The sequence below is a fragment of the Miscanthus floridulus genome, chromosome 15, assembly GCF_019320115.1.
Source record: "Miscanthus floridulus cultivar M001 chromosome 15, ASM1932011v1, whole genome shotgun sequence".
NCBI classification, from domain to species: Eukaryota; Viridiplantae; Streptophyta; class Magnoliopsida; order Poales; family Poaceae; genus Miscanthus; species Miscanthus floridulus.
Genome location: NC_089594.1, coordinates 68,131,540 through 68,152,171, shown reverse-complemented (window position 1 = coordinate 68,152,171; position 20,632 = coordinate 68,131,540). Strand labels below are relative to the sequence as shown.

The 20,632-nt window shown below is 47.5% G+C and overlaps 3 protein-coding genes across 4 annotated transcripts; 1 reads left to right on the top strand and 2 right to left on the bottom strand.

Moving 5' to 3' along the window:
- Positions 1-258: 258 nt before the first annotated feature.
- Positions 259-3,706, bottom strand: LOC136508640 (rhodanese-like domain-containing protein 6). 2 transcript variants are annotated; one of them, XM_066503372.1, is made up of 9 exons: positions 3,458-3,706; positions 3,167-3,328; positions 2,968-3,073; positions 2,432-2,633; positions 2,252-2,333; positions 2,056-2,138; positions 1,822-1,954; positions 1,535-1,700; positions 259-1,175 (listed from the first exon to the last, which is right to left on the bottom strand). In XM_066503372.1, exons 1-9 carry the CDS (start codon positions 3,644-3,646, stop codon positions 451-453), a joined length of 1,848 nt encoding a protein of 615 aa, XP_066359469.1. In that variant the 5' UTR covers positions 3,647-3,706; the 3' UTR covers positions 259-450. The 2 variants fall into 2 exon arrangements, with proteins under 2 accessions (XP_066359469.1, XP_066359470.1); XM_066503373.1 differs by having other exon boundaries at positions 1,021-1,175; positions 1,530-1,700.
- A 170-nt stretch (positions 3,707-3,876) lies between these two features.
- On the top strand, positions 3,877-6,329 carry LOC136509026 (protein REGULATOR OF FATTY ACID COMPOSITION 3, chloroplastic-like). The gene is made up of 5 exons (XM_066503823.1): positions 3,877-4,220; positions 4,767-4,821; positions 4,931-4,987; positions 5,108-5,185; positions 5,620-6,329. Exons 1-5 carry the CDS (start codon positions 3,954-3,956, stop codon positions 6,093-6,095), a joined length of 933 nt encoding a protein of 310 aa, XP_066359920.1. The 5' UTR covers positions 3,877-3,953; the 3' UTR covers positions 6,096-6,329.
- An 11,698-nt stretch (positions 6,330-18,027) lies between these two features.
- LOC136507599 (uncharacterized) lies at positions 18,028-18,426 on the bottom strand. Its single transcript, XM_066502269.1, has one exon. It carries the CDS (start codon positions 18,424-18,426, stop codon positions 18,028-18,030), a length of 399 nt encoding a protein of 132 aa, XP_066358366.1.
- Positions 18,427-20,632: the final 2,206 nt, after the last annotated feature.

The window sequence follows — 20,632 nt, the reverse complement described above, 5'->3', positions numbered from 1 at the left end:
ACTCTTTATATTGGAAATGTTATAGGTTTCATCTCATGAAACTTTCATCCTCTTTATTTATCTATAATATGCCAGGTCTTGAGACTTGGGAAGACGGAGAATTTTCAGAATTCAAAGATCAATTGCAGTTGATCTGAATTTGAAGAAAGTGGTATTGACAAGTATTTGTTCAAAGAATCACAAATTGGAACAAAAAAAAAGGGTGGGTGGCTTGGACGGTTCGTTGACTCACTAGTTTCGAAATTAAAATTTCTATACCAAATACCAAAATATATTAATTCAAAATATTCTGATGCCGTGACACCAGTAATCCTCTCAAAGAGTCAGTGTGAGAGGAGAATCCCAATTTGTTTAGCACAATCAGATGCAAAACACTAATCACCGGCAAACACGGTGAATGCCTGTGCACCAACTTACAACAGCAACAGAATACAATCACTTGAAAACATTTCATAGGAAACTGGAAAGAAAATCCTTTATCCGATCGATGTAGGGCGACCGGGTGGGGATTATGTGGCCCATGTGATGCTCAACAACGGAGCAGCAATCCTGCTCGAAGAAACCAGCAAGTTCAGCGCTCGCCCTGTTTGCTATCTGCCTGTCATGACCATCCCCATTGCCGAAACAATGGAGCGAGGGGAGCTTGATTGGTTCGTTGCTGAAATCACCCGCAGGTGCTGGATATCCGGAGCAGAACATCCCAAACCTGAACTTTGGAGAGCCACAGATCTTCTGCTGCTGCCTGCAGAATAAGGTAGCCATGGCAGCGCCCTGAGAGAAGCCCAGGATTCCATCGAAGCTCCCCATGCGAGAGATTGCATTTTCAAGGTAGGTGTATGATTCCTCAAAGCCTTCGGTTTGTTGCTGGTACTGAAGAGGGTCAAACGGCACATCTGCAGCCCTCCAGTCTTGCTCAGGGTTGCAGTGGGAGTTTGGAGCAATGAGCCATGCGAATTTCCGTTTTGGTGTCACAGACAGAGGTGAGGGTTTGTCTGAGCAGTGGCCCTGGATTGGTTGATATACAAAGGAAAGCTCATGAGGTGCGTCTACAAAGACAAGCTCAGCGATGTGCTTCAGCTTCTTGGCAAGTGCTGATGTTCTTCCCTTAAAACTGGATGCGTTTTGGCGGAAACCATGCAAGCAGAGGATCCTCAACCTTTTCAGCTGCTCACTACCTGTGTAATATTTCATTTACATAGAGCAAGGTCAACCCTAAAAAGTACAAGTACACATAGCTAATTTAGAGAACTGAATGCTTAATAGTTCAGACTGAATGCATTAGAGAATATCAGAATAAACAGATTATCCTGATTCAGCGGACCAAAAATGCAAATGACTCAAACCACATGCAGTTAAACTACTATTACTTCATGGTGAGCATTTCTAATGAATTTTTAATATCTTTTTTTCAAACCCAGCGCCCCAGCCCATGCATTTATTCTGTACTTCTGTAGCATAAGATGCACATATTTGAGTAAGAACATAAATAAATTATCATTCAGAGAGTGCAATGGAAAACTGATACAGACCTTACCATCACTCCAGGGAACTTTGTTAGCCACATTGTGATTGCTTATGGATGGCTTTTCAAAGCTTTCAGATAGTCCTATCTGTAGTTTGCAGTCTTGTCTTGCTGATATTTGGCAGGGTTCTTTTCCATTTTTTTGACATAGCTCACATGCATATTCCTTGGTGGAATCCTGGGGATTAAAAAGACAAGTTTAAATTTTTTTAAGCAATTATACAAATTAGCGTAAAGTCAATATGGCAATCAGCAAAACTTTCTGAAAAGTGCACTAAAAACATTGCTTTTGACTCAACCTGACATGTAGGGCACACTAGGACCAACATTCTGCAATGGCTGCACCGACAGCGCAATGAATAGTCATCAAAAGAAGAACCACATATCAAACACGCTCCGAGTATGTTTTCTTTAAGGCTTCCCACTGAGATTCTATGAAATGACATTGGGACAGATTAGTGGGAAGAAAAACAAATGAAACACTGAAAAGGAAGAGTTTGAGATTTGCAGGCTGTATCATCATGTACTCCAACCTGTGGTCAAATACGAAATTCTTTCCTTCAAAATAGCCACCATCTGGAAATTGTTCCAGATACCGCTGAATGCCACCATATAGCTAACATAAACATAATAATAAACAGTCATGACTCATGAACAATACAAATTACTTATCAGGCATGGATAAGTACTCAACATTAAAGACAAGCCAAACAGAGTATAGCACATTACCTGAAAAACGTTCTCAAATCCTTCACCTTTCGAGCGAATATAAGCTGATGCCATCTCGCAGCGTATACCTCCTGTGCAGTACCTGTAATAAATACCAAACGTTAGTTAGGCTTCTTGCTTGGTGCTAGCAAAATACATTAGTCTAATTCAAGGTTAATTCAAAGATCCAGCCTGACGTACATAAGAATAGATTTCCCACGCAGCTGCTCAGCATGCTCATCTATCCAAGAAGGCAGATCACTGTATTGCCTAATTTCCGGATCTAAGGTCTTCGCATTTGGCACATTGAACTTGCCGATCCGAGTCTCATACACATTCCTTGCATCCAAGACAACCACTTCCTTCTTCTCCGCAGATGCCACAGCCTCCAAATTAGTCCCAGCTAAAAGCACAGTCCAAGTTAGCGCGTGTTTAGTTCCCATCCAAATTTCTAAAAAAGTGCTACAGTAGCCATCACATCGAATCTTACAATACGTGCATGGAGCATTAAATGTAGATGAAAAAAAAAACTAATTGCACAGTTTGGTTGGAAATTGCGAGACGAACGTTTTGAGCCTACTTAGTCTATGATTGAACACTAATTGCCAAATAAAAACGAAAGTGCTACAGTAGCCCAAATTCCCAAATTCCGGGAACTAAACACGCGCTTAGAAATTATACCAGAAATTGGCAGCCCAAACAACCATGGACAAGCGTCAGTCCAAGAATCCACTCACCAACATTCTGGAGCACCGAATGGAACTCAGCCGCCGACAAGTGTCTCCCAGCACTCGAAATCTCCGGTGGTGCCGACGTGGGGTTGGAGCACAGGGTAACTAGCTCCTGCCAATGCAGCAACAATTCAAAACCCAGTGATGGATGGCACTACCAGCTGGTCAAAGGTGAAATCATTCTGCTGGAAGCAGTGGCAAGAACCTTGACGACCCGGACGGACAGCGAGGTGAAGCCGCACTCCCTGGCGACCCTCTCGTCGACAGGGTCGTCGCAGTACGCCAGCTTGAAATCGGTGCCCTCGAACAAGGCGTTGGAGCTCATCTCCGTGATGTGCTTCTCCAGCGCGGCCATCCGCCCTCCAAGCTACCAACACCAAAATGCAGGGTCGGTGAGGTCGTGATGAATTCATTTATGCAGAACTGGATTTTCCCTGCCCCAAAGGCGCCGTCTACGATGCCGAAAAGATAGAGCAAGCGGGGGACATGTTCTCACCGTGGCGTTGACGCCGTCGGGGCCGACCCGAACGCGGCCGACGAGCGCGAGGCCGCGGCAGTGCGCCTCGTAGAACGCGGCGAGCGCGGCGGCGTCGGGCACCTCGGCGTACTTGTAGTAGAGAAGCACGCCGTAGCGATCTCCGCCTCCAGTTCCTGCATGCTGCTCCTGCTGCCCCGTCGCGTCCATAGCCAAACAGGCAAAAACCCTAGCTGCGGCGACGGCGACAGCGGCTCCGGCGGCGGCAGAAGGACGAAACGAAGATGACGAGAAGAGGAGGACAAGGTCGGGCCTTCAGCTAGTCTTAAAACGCCATGGGCCGGCCCAGCATGCATATGAGAAAGCCCAAGTTTCATCTCATTTAGTTGAAGGCCCAAACCTTAGCTCGGCCCACCTATCACCTTATCTTCATTCCATTTCGCTCCGCGTCCCCACACGGCCACACCGAAAAAACCCCGCAAGAACCTCGCTCCCCGGCGTCTCCGGTCACATACCCATGGAGGCCACCGCGGTGCCGCGGGCTCTGTCCCTCCTCGGGCCATCTCAGTCGCCGCCGCCGCCACCGCCTCGGATGCGTATGAACTGCTTGCGCGTAGCCATTGGAGGAGGTGTGAGGCGGCGGGGGGCCGTGGCAGTCTGGGCGAAGAAGAAGAGGGGGAGGGGCGGGGACGGCGAGGCGCAGGAGCGGGTGGACACGCACAGCTTCGCGCCCAAGGCGGGCGAGTCTGCCGGGCTGTTCCCCGAGGCCGTCCTGCTTAGAAAGGTTTGGTCTTTTTTCTGTTCATTCATTCCCTGCTAGGCTGCCTCTAGATGCTTGGGAGACGAGGAACAGGACATGGTTGCTTTCGTGTTTCTGCTTCTAGACTAGATTCTTCCATGAATGCAATGGTTTTGGTAAATGACTTGGCAGCAGCCAATAATCTGTGTAAGTAGGCCTTAATGTTGCGAATGGTGGATATGAGATTTTTTTAGGGATAATTTAGTGTTATATGCTTGCGTCCGTGTGTAAACCTCTGTGATGCTTTAGCTTTCTTGTACAGTAACCATTGCCAATCAATACAATCTTCTGTTCATGACAACAGAGCCATTTTCCTATTAGAAATGAAATTTATGAACGAACAGTTAGTAGTACTCCACTAGAGGAAATAGAAAATAAATTATGAAGTTTGCCCAAGGCATACGAAACATTATGGATTTGGTCATTTGCTGTAGAAACAGGAGATGCTCTTAAACTTTGTATGGGGAAGATTGAAAGCTATTGCAATAGGCTAAACAACTACATGCTTTTCTTATTTCTGTTGTTTTGTAGAAAATGGTGAGAGAGGATGGTCAAGTGTCACCAGAATTTGCTGATGCAGACGAAGGTTCGCTTTTCTGCTATAAAGTTTTTTTAGATGTCCATTTTGGTACTGTAAAGATCTTTTTATTGGTTCATGTGAATATTTTTATCATTCTAATCCTTTTTTTTTGCAGAAAAGCTGTATGATTTTCTTAATATTCAGCTAGAAAGTGATTTAAATCTGAAAAGAAGTAAGAGCTCTCTCCTTTCCTCTTCAGTCAAGCTATTTTGTCTATTTCTTCATGCTGGCATTACTTTCTGTTCATTTGTGCTGGCTTTCTGAGTTCAGCTTCAACTTCGTCCTTTTACAGTGCGTCACTATGAAGTAGTTTATCTAATTCATGAGGACCGTATTGAAGAGGTTGAAAATGTTGTATCAAAAGTACAAGGTGGGTCTCTCAACACTCGTCACTCGGACATCACTTGTGTATTGGTGAAATTGTTTTAGCACACTGGAGTCCTTTCTCTCTCTAAACATACTAACTAAATGAGTTAGTCTTAATCACCTAAAGCTAAAGGAAAACTAAGGTACTTATATGTCATGTTCTGCCTGTAGGTTTGACACTCTTATAGGGACGTTCCCTGCTAAACTTGCTACTATCTGTCTGATTTGCTTTTTCTGATTTGCTAAACTTGCAATCTCTAAGGCAGGAAGGAAAATGTTGTTTCTTTATTCATTGTGGTGCACATGTTTCTATTATATTTGTTTCAATCAGCTAATATACCTGAGCCTATATTTTTTACATTTTATGGAATAGTCTAACAGTTTATCAATATACTACTGAAGAGTTAACATACAATTATTCTCTTTGTTCTCTTTTAGATTTTATCAGGGACAAGAAAGGAAGGATATGGAGGCTTAACAATTGGGGGCTGCGCAGGCTTGCTTACAAAATAAAGAAAGCAACACATGCCAATTACATTTTAATGAACTTTGAGATAGAGTCAAGATACATCAATGACTTCAAGACCCTGCTAGACAAGGATGAAAGGATCATCAGACATCTTGTTATGAAACGGGATGAGGCAATTACTGAAGACTGCCCTCCCCCACCAGAATTCCACGGTCTGCGAGCTCAACAATATTTTGATGATGAATATGAAGATGTGGAAGAAGAGGATGGGGATGCTAGGAGTGAGATAGAGTCTGCCAATTATGATGAGGATGATGTTGAAGCCGGTGACGAGCCTGAAATTATTTATGTTGATGAAGCTGATCAGGTTAATTACGAAGACACTAGAAGAAGGAACAGAGAGCTAAAGGTGAAGAAGTATACATCAGAGAAGGTATTGAGGTAGCATTAGTGTTTTCCCAGTTAGTTTAAGTCTTTTTAGTTCTTATACAAAGGACCACCTGTGTCTGTATGATGAGGAAGTTTCACTTAGGTGCTTTTTCTGGTGCCAAGGACCACTACCATGATAATGAGATAGGAATATGTGCTATGGCTGGTACAGCCTTTGTAAATGTCTTCTTTAGTGCACCTTTGTTTTTTTTGGGAATTCTTTGTGTGCCATTATAAAAGATCGCAATGCTCTGTGTGCCCCTGAAAAAGTTCAGGGGTCTTCAGCGCCACTGCTTCAACTTTTTTGTGCCCTCTATGCCACTGCCGTCAGTTTGGGCTTTAACGCCGTCAAACTGTAGGTGTGAAAAATCGAAAATACCCTTATGTCTAAATATGTCATTAATTTTTTTGAGCATCTTAACAACTTCAAATGAAAAAACTTAAAACTAGAAAGTTGTAGATCTCGTCGAGATCTATAATTTTCATATAAAAATTATCTTCATTTAATTTCGTAAAAAAATATGATTTGGTATGATTAATATATCTTAGAATTTTTTTTTTTGCGGAATTAAATGAAAATAATTTTTATATGAAAATTATAGATCTCGACGAGATCTACAACTTTCTAGTTTTGAGTTTTTTCATTTGAAGTCGTTAAGATGCTAAAAAAATTAATGACATATTTAGACATAAGGGTATTTTCGACTTTTCACACCTGTAGTTTGACGGCGTCAAACTGATGGAGCAGTGGCACTGTCTGCAAATAAGGTATGAGTACACGCCGAGACCTCAAAAGATGCTTGCCTCAACCATTCAGTGGGAGGTGCGTGAATCTTTTAGCATTCCAAGAGGTAGCTAGTTGGAAGCAACCCTTTGGTTTATGCTTTAAATTTGTGCATCTCTTAAGTATTTGGAGCATAAAAGCTCCTCCAATCTGTTGATCTGCAAGTTGCTGGCAGGCTTTGCTTTTTAGATGGCTAAATCCATGTGTGCTATAAACCTGCAGTTTTGTATTGGTTGGAGAGTCCGTATTTCTTTTGTTCACAACTGAACATGCTAGATTCATTTTATTACACCAAATAAACCAGCACCTCCTCATCACTAGTTCACCGGGTTTTTTTGACGTGTACTTGACTAATTTTTCAAGCCAGGGAGCAGGGGCTAACATTCCGAACATTATTTACTGGAGGAACTTGTACTATTATGTATTGACAAAACATGATCACATTGCCGACTTGATTCAGGTCATGTGATGACAAGTTAGGGATGCAAATGATGATTGTGAGGGGACCTTATGCAAACTTCATTAATGATCAAACCTAAGGAATGTTCAGACTGTTTTGTATTAATTGTCTCACAAGCTATAGACAGGATGAGATCTATCAAATGATCAACAACTAGCATTAAGTTTGGGAATCTTTCTCACTTCTCAGCTTACTTGTAGCATTTCACCTGCAAATCTTGAGATAATCATGCATCTGATCTGCTATTATTGAAGGAAACTCCTTGATTTTTTTTTGCGCCTCTCATCTAGGTTCAACAGTAGCATCTGATCGTACACACGCACGCCCACTCAACACACGCACACTACACATACCACCCGTGTACAAACAAACATATAGCTACACTCAGATCTTGAAGACCGCGTCCTTCTTGAGATCACCGAAATCCACTGATTTCGTAGACGACAGGCACGTCACGATCCCATTGTGGCATCACGCGTGAGAGGCTTGGAAATTATTTGCTTGCACGAAACAAGCGGTGCAGAACCAGGGTTCGAACCCCGGCCGGCCAGCTCCTTGATTGATCAACCTACCATTTTGTTTCATATCTTTCATATTATCACACTGATGAGCATTTATTTTGTCATCTCCGAGTTTTTATGTGATGGCCTGTGTTTGCTTGTTTTACATCTAGCTGCTCCATATTTCTGCAACCTCTTCTCTTTTTTTTAAAGTAAGAATTATGGGCACCTCATTTTCTTCTGCCGCAACTTGCTTTATGTTGCATCTAGCACTGCTATCTTGGGTTTCAGATAATATCGTGATCATGACTTGCATTAGCTGTGTATAGCCAGGGACTTGTTATCTGTACCTCACTGCTTGAGATCAGAATTAGAGGAATCTTCTTGATTGATCCGCCTGTTGTCGCTGTAATCTACTTCATGTTGCTGTAAGGACCACCGGCTGTTTCGCGTTGAATAATTCACCGAGTAGTTTGTACCATGGTCCATTTTCATGACTGATCATAACTCATCAGCCTAAGGGTCTCTCAACCAGTATACTGCTATAGATGGCACATGCTCCTGTGCGTTCAATCAAACAGTGTGCCTATGATCTTGTAGCATTTATAGGTGCCAACCATTGCTGGCGGTTGGCTCTATCACACTGCTGGTTTCAATAACGTTTACCGGATTGTGTTTTGGCTTGCCCTCTACTTATTGAATCATAGTATAGCTACGGCCAAAGTGTCAGCTGTCTCTTTTTGATGTGCATAAATTTATGTACTGATGTGTGGCCGGCCATCCTAGCATGCTACCTAACGGATTCTCGCTGTTGGTGACCCCATCCCGTGAGGCTGATGTGCCATGGATCCTATCCAACCTTGTGATGGGGAGGAATCTGGTGCAGAACTTTTAGTCATCAGTTCATCTGGAGTTCAATGGTTTCCATCCTGTGTGTATCATTTTATTCTTGAATTCGATTGAAGCCGTTCGTATGCGTAGTCGGTAATCTGATCTTCCAGTTTGTCGCCTGACAAACTGAGACACCAAACAAGGACAACGTCTGACTTTTGTTGTGTGAAAACAAGAAGAAAGGTAAAGGTTGCGCTCACCTGTTCCAAACTTCTGAAAAACTTTTCACTGCCTTTTCATCAAGAACTGGCTGAGCCAATGTGATGGATCGATCTGAACCTATGGTACCTCCTCATCCTCAACCATCGTAGTTTCATTCTGACTTGGTACAGAGGATTCAGTTGGATTGCTTTTCCAGCTTGTCCTACGAATTAAAGCCGTTTCCCCTCTATGTGATGTGCTTAAATTCTTGTATCACACTACCTACGTAACTGTTTCTCACGAACTAGAAACTGACTGATGTCTATTTTTTACCCCGCGTTTCATTTAGAGAATTGATTGATGGTCGTGTGACCGAACTTTCAATTTTGGTGGTCCCTCGATTAGAGGCATAGATCATGTGTTTGCTGGTTTCAGGGGTTGATCATTTGATCCCTCGACTAAAGTTCGTCCTTGGCTCATCATTCGAACTGACCCAAACCAAGAATTCCATTGTTGCTTGCCATCGATGTGGTACGGGGCTCCATATATATAGAGATGTAATAGTCAATTATGATTTTTGTACGCTTTAGAGCATAATAGCGTTTGTAGTCCAACGGTTAGGATAATTGCCTTCCAGGCAATATACCTGGTTCGACTCCCGCCAAACTCAAATTTTTCCCATAGAGTTTTTTTCTTTTACTGTTTTATAAACGCATGTTTTTTTCCTAGAGTTTTTTCTTTTACTGTTTTTCCGTCAGGGACTTGATATGATTTTTCTTTCCTAGACTAGAAGAGGTATTTTTCTCTTACTGTTTTTTTTTGTCAGAGACTTGATATCGGAATTGACAGCATATATGGACCAGTCAGTATCCCATATGAAAACGCACCTTTGGGAAGTCCACATCTTGCCTTTTAGTTGATTGCTTGCAGTTTCAACCCCGTTTCCCCTTCTGTCATAGTCATTGTTTTTTTCGATAAATATTTTTTTCTATATCAAATACGTATGAGATCTGTACAGCTTTGCATTCATAAGAAGATAAAGGCTCCTTTTCGCTTCGCTGAAAAAACAAGCCGAAACACTGTTCCAACTGATTTGTCGTGAGAGAAAAACACTGTTCCGACTAAAAAAACAAGCTGAAAAATATGAATTATAAGACAAGCGAACATGGCCAAAGAGAGATACACGTGGTACAGAAAAAGTAAGATACACGACGCACATGCCCTGGCCGCACAAGAACAAGAGAAAAGATCAACCTAAATTCTAGACCTTCACCTAGCATGGGACGCAATTACTCATGGACTAATTAAGCAACAAGAATTTAGGATACTAATTACACCTCTATTTCACCATTATGGTAGCATTCAATTTTCTCAACAATTGTCTTTCTCTTTGTGTCGATACGTTTTTCAAGTCAATCTGCAGAGGCTGGAGCCACCGAGCCATTCAATCTTATGTGTTCTCTACTACGTGTCATTATATTGTGGGCCCAACGTACACAACACTTCCATCCAAAGTTTCAGTTCTTTATCATCTGTTGGATTGAACTTCATGCATATTGCATTGTGCTGATCTGATGGACTTCAAAGGTCAGATAACTTCCTTGCATTTGGATATGCCAATTATTTTGAATTATTTTGGAAGCAGTAATAAAGTTGCAACTGACCTGGCTAAATAATTAATCCCCAGGCGTTTGTACGAGTGCATACTGCATACATGTGGTGCTGATGTATACGCGTGTCTTCTTTTATATGTATGTTCGAAAAAATTAATTCGGATGGATTTGATTTTTCGATTTCGCTTGTATTATAATTCGTACTTTTCAGCTTATTTTTTCAGTCGTAACAGTGTTTCGGTTTGCTTTTTCAGCGAAGCGAACTGGACCAATGTGAATTGCCTTGCTGACCAGGATTCAGGATTGTGCTTTAAAGTTGGAACACCCTCTCCATCCAACAAAACACGTTACTTTTAGGGTTTAAAATTTATCCTATAAAACATGTTACTATGGCTTATAGAGACAACGTATCGGTGCAGAAAGTAACCAATAAGTAAATATTTGTAGTTTTGCCGTACATTGTGATCGGAGGTGGCCTAGCACTCAATGACACATGGTTTATACTAGCTCAGGCAACGTGCCCTATGTCTAGTTTGAATCGGTCGGTGACTTTATTCCTGAGCTCAGGTGTTCAAAGTTTACAGTGGAGTTACAAACGAGAAGGAGAAAGATGGGGGTATAAGAGATCCGGCCGGGCTCCGGTCGAAAGGGCCGAGAGCGACAGGAGCTCCGCTATGAGCTAAGTGTTCAAGCGTGTGCTTGTGGTTCGAACCTGGCGGTTTCTGTGGTTGTGTGCTAGTGAACTTGATCCATATAATGAATCTGGAATCGCTTGGATGTTGGGAGAGAGCGTATCCCCTTTTATAGATGAAGGGATGGCCTTACAAATGAGAGAGAGAGAGAGAGTACGTATGCTTCTGAGCCTTGTTGCCCACACCGGTGGATACAGAATGATGTTAGGCGTCCACAATACTATTGAATGTCAAATGCATGTGGCAGGTGGCGTTGTCTTCTTCGGGTAAGGCAGATGTCGGCGCCTGCCATACTGTTGATACCTGAAGGCAAGGGGTTTTTACCATGTTCGTCTAGTATAGAAAAAGCAGGCGCCCACAACACTATCGATGCCCAGAGGCATGTGGGGGCTTACCGTATGGGAGTTAATGGCGCCCACAATACTGTAGAGAAAAATATCGACACCTACAACACTGTTTGTGTTAGGGAGGTTGCAGAATGTTGTTTCTACAGGTGTACAGGGTACAGTCTCTGGTTTTATGGTTTTGACTTGTGCGACATGTCTTGCTTTCTCCGTTCGTTCCCTGATCCTTTCGGAGTGGGCGTCCCCGGTCGGTTGGTCCCAGTCGGCTCTGATTGTTCCAGTTGGAGAAAAGCGGTGAGCAGGGGTTTTGCATACCCCGGTCGGAGATGCGGGGTCGGAGTCGAAAACAGTGCTTTAGCCAGGCCGTCCGGTCGGAGTGGCCGTCCGGAGGCGGGCTAGAGACCGAAGTGAGCCCTCTGGTCAGAGAGGTGGGCTAGTGTCGGAAAACAGGAGTCGCTCCTCCTTAGACAGACCTTCCGGTCGGTGATTGGATCGTCCTTCTAGCATGTTGTTCAGATACTTGGGCCGGCCCATGAGTTGCACGTTGTCTGCTTGGGCCGAGTCTTTGTTGGGAAGCCGGTCCGCGAGGGACCCTGGGTTTATGAACCCGACAGGAGCCCCCGAGCCCTCGGGTGATTCGGGCAGAATCATCTAGGGGATTTTTTGTCTTGATGAAGGGTGCGCGCGAGCGCACCCGCGGGTGTAGCCCCCAAGCCCTCGGGTGATTCGGGCAGAATCGTTCAGGGTTTTTTTTGTGTTGTCAGCGGGGAAGGTTTTCGTTTTGTCAGCGGGTGCGCGCGAGCACACCCCCGGGTGTAGCCCCCGAGCCCTCGGGCGATTCGGGCAGAATCGTCTGGGGGTGTTTGTCAGCAGGCGTGTGTGCGTGTTTTTTAGTCAAGATGGAGTTGTCAACCAAGGTGTCGTTGTGCAGCCGAGGCGGTTAGTTTTCTAGGGATTGAGTGAGACAGAGCTCGTAGATCTTGGCGTCGATGCGCACCGTGGGATAGGGCAAGGCAGTTGGTCTTTTTGGTATCGGACGAGACAGAACTCGCGGGTCCTGGCATCGGTGCGCGCCGTAGGATCGGGTGAGTCGGAGTCGTGGATCCTAGCCTCGGTGTAGCCCGTGCAGCCGAGGCAGTTTAGTTTAGTTAGTTTTAGGGATCAGGCGAGCTAGAGCTCGTGGATCCTGACAAGATGAGTTCAGGGTCATAGACCTAGGCATTTGGTGTGCAGTCGAAGTGTAGCCGGATGGGGCAAGTTTAGGGTCGTAGACCTAGACGTTTGGTGTGCAGTCGAAGCGTAGCCGATGGATGGGGCGAGTTCGGGGTCATAGACCCAGGTAGTTTTGGAGTGCAGTCGAAGCGTAGCTGGATGGGGCAAGTTCGAGGTCGTAGACCCAGGTAGTTTTGGAGTACAGTCAAAGCGTAGTCGGATGGGGCGAGTTTGGGGTCACAGACCTAGGCGTTTTGTGTCTTGAGCCCCTGAGCCCCGTTGGGCTTTAGTAGGGGTCGGTTTGAGTTGTGTGCGTTACCTCATCCTCAGTTCCTCACAACCGGAGGGGCTAAGTTTTGTCGCTTGTCTCGATCGCTCGGCTCGAGTGATGCGCTTGGTGAGTTCGCTAACGGGTATGATCGAGTGGAATCTGGGTCCATCTTTTATGATGGGGTCGGCATAGCCCTCTTATGACATTCCACTGCTCCTTTACCTGCAACCCGGTAGATGCCTGTGTCGTTCCAGAGATCGACCTGGGTGGCCTAATGGCCTCCCCTCGATGGAGATTCTATGGGCTTGGCAGAGGCTTAGGATCGAATAAGAAGTTTGAGATGACCCTATTTGCTAGACTGGGCGAGGGCCACATAGGGCCCATCTGCGTTTTTCTCCCCTAGCTCTGTTGCTCATGTTGAATGAGGCAACTGCTGCTTTGTGACACAACATAGAGCGTTGTGATGCATTTCGCTGCACGTGCGATGCTTAGTTCTCGAGCCCCTAGGCGGTTTAGGGCCTAAATCATCTGAGAGGCACGGGTGTATGGAATAAATGCGCGTATGGATGTATGAAATGATTATAAAGAAATAGAGGGGGTCGGTAGTGTTACCTTGGTGACTCGAGTGACAGGGTTTGAGGAGCTCCAATCAGAAATGTCCGACTAGGACCCATGCTCATTGTTCATGACAGAGTCGACATGGCCTACATGGGGCGTCCCTTCGCTCCCTACCTGTCTCTCGATGTATTTTTCTGAGCCGTTCGATCGACTTAGTTAGCCCGATGGTCTCTTCTGGCGGAGATCCCATTTTGGCCTTTTCCAAGTCCTACCTAGGGGTGCGGAGAGCTGCCTACGTGTGGTGATGCTTCAGTTTTCATGCCTAGTCATGCGATAGTGGTGGGCCATACCTAGGCCACATCTTGTCTCACTAGCGGCGTTCCGTCTGACCAGGCGTCATTCCATCGATCAGCGTGTGTCCCATCGGTCAGGGTGTGTCCCATCGTTTCCCATCCGCATTGAATGAGGGAAGGGAGAGAGTTTTTTGCTCTAATCTTTTGCCCCTCTTTGTCTGTGGTGTTTCTTCCTTAAATAGGGGGAGGGAGAGGGCTCTCCGTCGCAATCCTTTGCCTGTTCTTCAACTATTGTCTCTCCTTCTTTCTCTTCACCAAGAGTGCCTATATGCCATGGTGGTTCCTAAGTGAGAGAGGGGGTGAGCGAGGGGGAGGACTTACAGATCCTTTCATGAATCCAGAGTGCAATGTCGAGCTGGAGGTTGCCTGGGGTGGTGCTGGCTGTCTTTGCCTGAGAAGGGACGACTTTCGCCAAAGGGGGTGGCGTGCTGGATTTATCTGTGAGGCCTTCTTTAGGATGGAGCCATGTGTGGCCTTTCTCTGGTGGATCTTCACCGGGCGAGCCTTGTCGGAGGGGAAGTTGCTCAGGATCATGCTGGTGGAGGGTTCCGCGCCTATAGCTGGTCAGGTTGGCCAGTTCATAAAGTTTGATGAGATCTCTTCTGGCCATGGCGGCCATACCTTGGTAGCAGCGTCCCTTCCCAGGAGCTACCTTGACTGCATGAGAAGGTCAGGAGCTCCATGTTCCTCTGCCGAGCATCTATGGGTGTGATGCCCTTGAGGTACCCATTGCGCTCGTTGAAGTCGAGGGGACGGAACTGGGTGGGTCCCTTGAGGTACCCGTTGTGCTTGCCGAAGTCGAGGGATCAGAACCAGACGGGGTGCCTACAACGGTGGTTATGTCTAGCGGTGTGTGCCATAGTCTCTCCTTTGGCGTCAGGCAATGTTCGAGGGGCCACAATAGTATTTGGATTAGAAGTAGTTTATAAAAAATGTAATAGTTGTGGGTGAGCCCGTGTGAACAGTTTTTGTATTAATAAATGCATCAGTTCTATTTTTGTGAAAGAACCACACTATCTAACTTTTGTTTTTATCCTGGCATAACTTTTATTTTTATCCTTTTCTTTTTCACACCTGCTCGTTAGTTCTATAGGCTGCAGCTGTTAAGAGCCTAGGCATGGCCTGCGGGGCTCGGCTGCTTGTAACCGTAGGTCATGGCGTGGTGCGTTTGGTTGGGAGTAAGAACAGAGTTACATAGGGCAATCAAAGGAATGGAATGTGCTTCCGTTCAGGGACAAAGTTGTTTACCATGTGATAGTAAAAAAGAGAGGTAATATTTAGTATTGTACCCTCATGGAGCCCTCAAGCGACCCGGGCTAAAAATGTTCAGGCTGGGGTGCTTTTACAGGAGCAATTGTTGACTAAAAAGCGGTAAGACCAAATTTAGGGGAAAATGACGTAGTTGTTCAATGTTCCAAGTGTTGATGAGAATGTTGTCGTTGTTGTCCTCTAGTTGGTAGGTGCCCGATCGGATTACTTCGGTCACCGTATAGGTCCCTTCCCATGGTGGAGAGAGTTTGTGTTCTTCCTTCGTTGATTGGGTCCTCCAGAGTACAAGATCGCCAACTTCGAGTATCCTCCCCCTGATCTTCCTTTCATGGTACCTACGCAGGGTTTGTTGGTAGCGAGCGGAATGGATGACAGTTGTCTCGCGGGCCTCTTCGAGCAGGTTGACTACGTCTTGCTGAGTCTTCGTGGCTCGGTCATGATTGAAAGCCTTTACTCTTGGGGTGCCGTGGTTGAGGTCGGAGGGTAGCACTGCCTCAGCTTCGTAGGCTAGGAAGAAGGGTGTGAACCCTATGGATCGGTTTGGGGTCATTCTCAGGCTCCAGAGGATCACTGGGACCTCTGCAACCCATCGTCCAGCGTACTTGTTGAGTCGGTCAAAGATGCGTGACTTAAGTCCTTGGAGGACCATATCATTAGCGGGCTTGACCTGGCCATTAGTTCGTGGATGCCCGACCGAGGCCCAGTCAATCCTGATGCCGTATCCATCATTGAAGTCTAGGAACTTCTTTCCGATGAAGTTAGTCCTATGGTCAGTGATGATATAGTTAGGAACGCCGAACTGGTAGATGATGTTGAGGAAGAATTTGACTGCCTCTTCTGAGCGGATGTTAGTGATGGGCTTGGCCTCTATCCACTTAGTGAACTTGTCGACTGCTACGAGTAGGTGAGTGAAGCTGCCTGGGCCCTTTTTGAGGGGTCCCACCATATCGAGGCCCTAGACCGCGAATGGCTAGGTGATAGGGATGGTTTGGAGCTCCTGTGCCGACAAATGGGTTTGCCGAGCATAGAACTGGCATCCTTCACACCTGCAGATGACCTCCTCTACATCTCGTAGCACGGTGGGCTAGTAAAAACCTTGGTGAAAGGCCTTCCCAACCAGCGACCTTAGGGCCACATGGTGTCCACAAATCCTGGCATGGACCTCGAGAAGCTGCTTCCCCTAGTTGGTGGGGATGCACTTCATGAGCAACCCTGATGGACTCTATTTGTAGAGCTCATCACCGAGCACGATGAAGGTCTTGGCACATCGAGCGATCCATCAGGCTTCAGTCTTTTTGGGTGGGAGAACCTCCTCAAGGAGGTACGTGAGTAGCGGCGCTCGCTAGTCGGTTTGATCGAGTGCTAATACGGCGACGTTGGCGGGTGACATCGTCATGGAGGTATTGGGATCAGAGCCCCCGAGTGATGGCTTGGCATCAGGGTCGGAGCCCCCAGGCGCCGGTTGGGCGTTAGGGTGTGTTTGGACCAGTCCTTCTAGGATCTGAGCGGACGGCTCATGGACATCATTGATGAAGACCCTGCTTGGGGATGGATCCCGCCTGGCGGCTAATTTTGCAAGAAAACCAGTGACATCATTGTCCTTTCGAGGGACGTGATGTAGCTCAATCCCCTAGAATTTATGCTCAAGCTTACGCACCTCTTGGCAGTATGCTATCATGAGGGGGCTTTTGCAGGAGGACTCCTTCATGACCTGATCAACGACTAGCTCTGAGTCATCGTGAACGTAGAGTCGCATAGCACCCAGCTCGATGGTGATGCGTAATCCGTTGATGAGGGCCTCATACTCCACGGCGTTGTTTGAGGCTGAAAAGTGGAGGCAGATGGCGTAGCGGAGCCTACTCCCATCTAGGGAGATCAAAACCACTCTAGCCCCCAAGCCAGGCACCATTATGGACCCGTCGAAGTACATTGTCTAGTACTCATGGGTGACGTTCGAGGTCGGTAGCTACACCTCTATCCATTCGGCGACAAAATCCGTGAGAGCCTAAGATTTAATGGCAGTATAGGGGATGTACCTCATGTTGTGGCCCATGAGTTTGAGCGCCCACTTAGAGATCCGTCCCGTGGCATCGCGGTTGTGGATGATGTCCCCAAGCGGGTATGTAGTGACGACCGCAACCTTGTGGTCGATGAAGTAGTGTAGGAGCTTCTAGGTTGCCATCAACAAGGCATATAGGAGTTTCTACACCTAGGGGTACTGGACCTTGGGGTCGGTGAGTACTTTGCTGATGAAGTATACGGGCCGTTGGACCTTAAGTTGGTGTCCTAACTCCTCCCTTTCGACGACCAGCGCGGCGCTTACCACATGGTTGCTGGCCATGATGTAGAGAAGGGGTTCTCCCCATTCGAGAGCGACGAGGATCGAGGCTGACATTAGAGACATTTTGAGGCTCTTTAGGTCCTACTGAGCTTCTTCAGTCTAGATGAAAGTGTCCATCTTTTTTAGGAGCTTGTAAAGTGGCATCCCCCATTCACCGAGCTAGGAGATGAATCAACTATCCTTTGGGCATGCTTTGTTGAGGCCAGTATAATCAACGCACATTCTCCATTTCTCGGTCTTCTTTTTAACAAGAACGGGATTGGCAAGCCAGTCAGAGTGGAATACCTCTCTGATAAATCTAGCCACCAGGAGTTTGGTGATCTCTTCGCCTATAGCCCTGCGCCTTTCATCGTCGAAATGGCGCATGCATTGCTTGGCGGGCTTCGAGCCTAGGATGAGGCACAGTGTGTGCTCGGCGACCTCCCGTGGTATGCCTAGCATGTCAGAGGGCTGCCATGCGAAGACATCATGATTGGCGTGTAGGAAGTCGACGAGCTCGCATTCCTATTTGGCCAGGAGCTAGGTCCTGATCTGCACCGTCTTGTCCCAGCTAGTGGGGTCGACCCCCACCACCTTGGTCTCCTCGTGCGGATGGAAGGCTGTCAAGGAGGTTGGTTTGTTGCAGTCTGGGACTACTAGGATCGATGATTCCCCGAGCCGCGGGAGCTCGATCATGTTGATGACCGTAGTGGCGAGCTCGTAGTGCTCGTGGTCGCACATGAAGGCATGCGAGAAGGTGCTGCTCATGGTGATGATGTCGTTCGATCCTAGCATCTTTTGCTTGAGGTAGGTGTAGTTGGGGATTGCCATGAATTTGGCATAGCATGGCCGCTCCAAGATGGTGTGGTAGGACCCTAGAAAGTCCACCACTTTGAAGGTGAGGACCTCCGAGCGAAAGTTGGTTCGGTTGCCGAACATGACGGGCAAGTCGATCTGCCCGAGCGGGTATGCCTACGCTCCTAGGATCACCCCATGGAAGGGAGAGCCTGCCAGGCAGAGCTCTGACCGGGGGATGCACGTGGCGTCGAGGGTGTCGACATAGAGGATGTTGAGGCCGCTACCTCCGTCCATCAGCACCTTGCTGAGGCACTTCTAATGGACGATGGGGTCAATGACGAGTGGGTAGCATCCTGGTCTCGCTATGTGGGAGGGATGGTCCTCTGATCAAAGGTGATCAGAGATTCCGACCAGCTGAGGAAGGAGGGCACGGCCGCCTCGACGGCGCATGCCTCCCTATAGCGGACCTTATGCTGGTGCCTGGACCAGATGGCATCAGACTTGCCAAAGATCATGATGCATTCGTCAGTGTCGAGGAAATAGTCCCCGTCCTTGCCCACCGCGCCTCCTTTTTTGACTATCACCTCCTTGCCGTCCCCTTCTTTTGGCCTGCTAGCCTGTCGTAGGAAATGGTTGAGGAGCTCACAATCCTTGTAGAGGTGTTTAACGGGGTAGGTGTGGTTGGTGCATAGACTATCCATAAGCTTGTTGAAATGGTTAGGCAGTCCCTATTGGGGCCGCTTGCCCATGCGATCAGCCATGGCGACCAACATGGTGCTGTCCGATCAGCGTCGATCCTTTTTGTTTTTCTTACCCCTCTGTGTGGAGGGGCCCTCGTCTTGGTCCATGTGCTTGGCCTTGCCTTTGTACTAGCCCTCATTGAAGACCGCTCTAACCGCTTCCTCGCTGGAGGCGTGGTTAGTGGCGACGTCGAGTAGGTCGCGGGTGGTACGGGACTTCAGGCATCCAAGCTTGTGGATCAAGGACTCATAGATTGTCCTAGAGAGGAATGCGCTGATGACGTCTGCGCTGACGACATTAGGGAGGGAGTTGCATCATTGGGAGAACCTGCGGATGTAATCCCGTAGGGACTCACTGGGCTCCTACTGGCAACACTTGAGGTCCTAGGAGTTTCTAGGGTGGACATACGTCCCCTAGAAGTTTCCGACGAAGACCCTCTTGAGGTTCGCCCAGTCGTGGATGCTGTTGTGCAGGAGGAATTCAAGCCATGCCCGAACATGTTCCCCCCACAGATGAGGAGATACTGAATGATGAAATAGTCATCATCCACCCCTCTGGCTCGGTAGGCAAGCTAGAAATCTTTGAGCCAAATACTGGGGTTTGTCTCCCTGATGTACTTGGTGATGTTGGTGGGTAGTCAGAAGCGCTATGGGAACGGCGCCCTCTGGATACGCCGATCAAAGGCCTGTGGTGCCGGGCCCTCAGGGCTAGGACTCCGGTCGTTTGGTCGGCGACTGTGTCTAGGGCATGTTTCACCACTCCCCTCGATGGTTTGGTCGAGATTCGTGTCGTCTACTCTCACCGCCGCCTGGTGGACGTCATCACCATGCTGGGCGTGATGCCGATTGCTAACGACACTGTGAGCGTCCTAGTGCGGACCGGGCTACTCATGTACCGACGGTCGGCGTGGAGTGGGTGCTAGGTTGGACCAAGGCACGGCTACTACCTCCTGAGCCGCACCTGGCGGCTGTTGCGGTGAGCAGACGGAGTGATCCATCTGACGCGTCCCTGCTCCCCCGATGGGGAGAGAGGGAGCGTGTCGGAGTCACGATATAGAGCTTTTTGCTTGTTGAATGGTAGCGGCTTCTACTAGAACCTAAAGGTTCTTGTAGACTGCCTGCTCCTGGGGGTCAATGGGCTCAGGAACACCGTGCAGAAGCATTGCTGCAGCAGCAATGTTCTGGCTAGCCCAAGCAAACTATGGGAGATCGTTCCCCTTGTTCATGGTGTCGTGTTGGACCTGACGGGCGTGGCCCCAGGCACCGCCTGCCAGGTCATGCTCATGGGGCGCAACGTGCTGCACTGAGCTCGCTGGCGTAGGTGGCAGTAGGTTCTGCTGCCGTTGTCGTAGTTCCTCAGCATGCCCTTGCGCGAACACGAGGGCCCCCGCACGTGGGTCCGGAGGGGTGTGAGTTTGTGCAGACTCCACAACAACCGGTGGCTGTCCCGGAACATCCACCATAGCGCACTCTCAGGACGGACAGTGGCTAGGTGTCACATCACTGATGCTGGAGCCATCGCTCTCACCCTCATCATCCGGGAGCTCATGGAAAGTGGTAGGAGCATAGCTCGCCATTCCCATGAATTTGGATGTGTGGGGGGAAGG

Excerpts from the sequence above, each read along its gene's own strand:
- LOC136508640 (XM_066503372.1), bottom strand. The coding sequence starts at position 3,646 with ATGGACGCGACGGGGCAGCAGGAGCAGCATGCAGGAACTGGAGGCGGA. Across the intron at positions 2,634-2,967 it reads TTCGGTGCTCCAGAATGTTG|CTGGGACTAATTTGGAGGCT; the intron begins GTGAGTGGATTC and ends CTGTGCTTTTAG. Across the intron at positions 2,139-2,251 it reads GATTTGAGAACGTTTTTCAG|CTATATGGTGGCATTCAGCG; the intron begins GTAATGTGCTAT and ends TGTTTATGTTAG.
- LOC136509026 (XM_066503823.1), top strand. The coding sequence starts at position 3,954 with ATGGAGGCCACCGCGGTGCCGCGGGCTCTGTCCCTCCTCGGGCCATCT. Across the intron at positions 4,221-4,766 it reads AGGCCGTCCTGCTTAGAAAG|AAAATGGTGAGAGAGGATGG; the intron begins GTTTGGTCTTTT and ends GTTGTTTTGTAG. Across the intron at positions 5,186-5,619 it reads TGTTGTATCAAAAGTACAAG|ATTTTATCAGGGACAAGAAA; the intron begins GTGGGTCTCTCA and ends GTTCTCTTTTAG.
- LOC136507599 (XM_066502269.1), bottom strand. The coding sequence starts at position 18,426 with ATGTTCGGCAACCGAACCAACTTTCGCTCGGAGGTCCTCACCTTCAAA.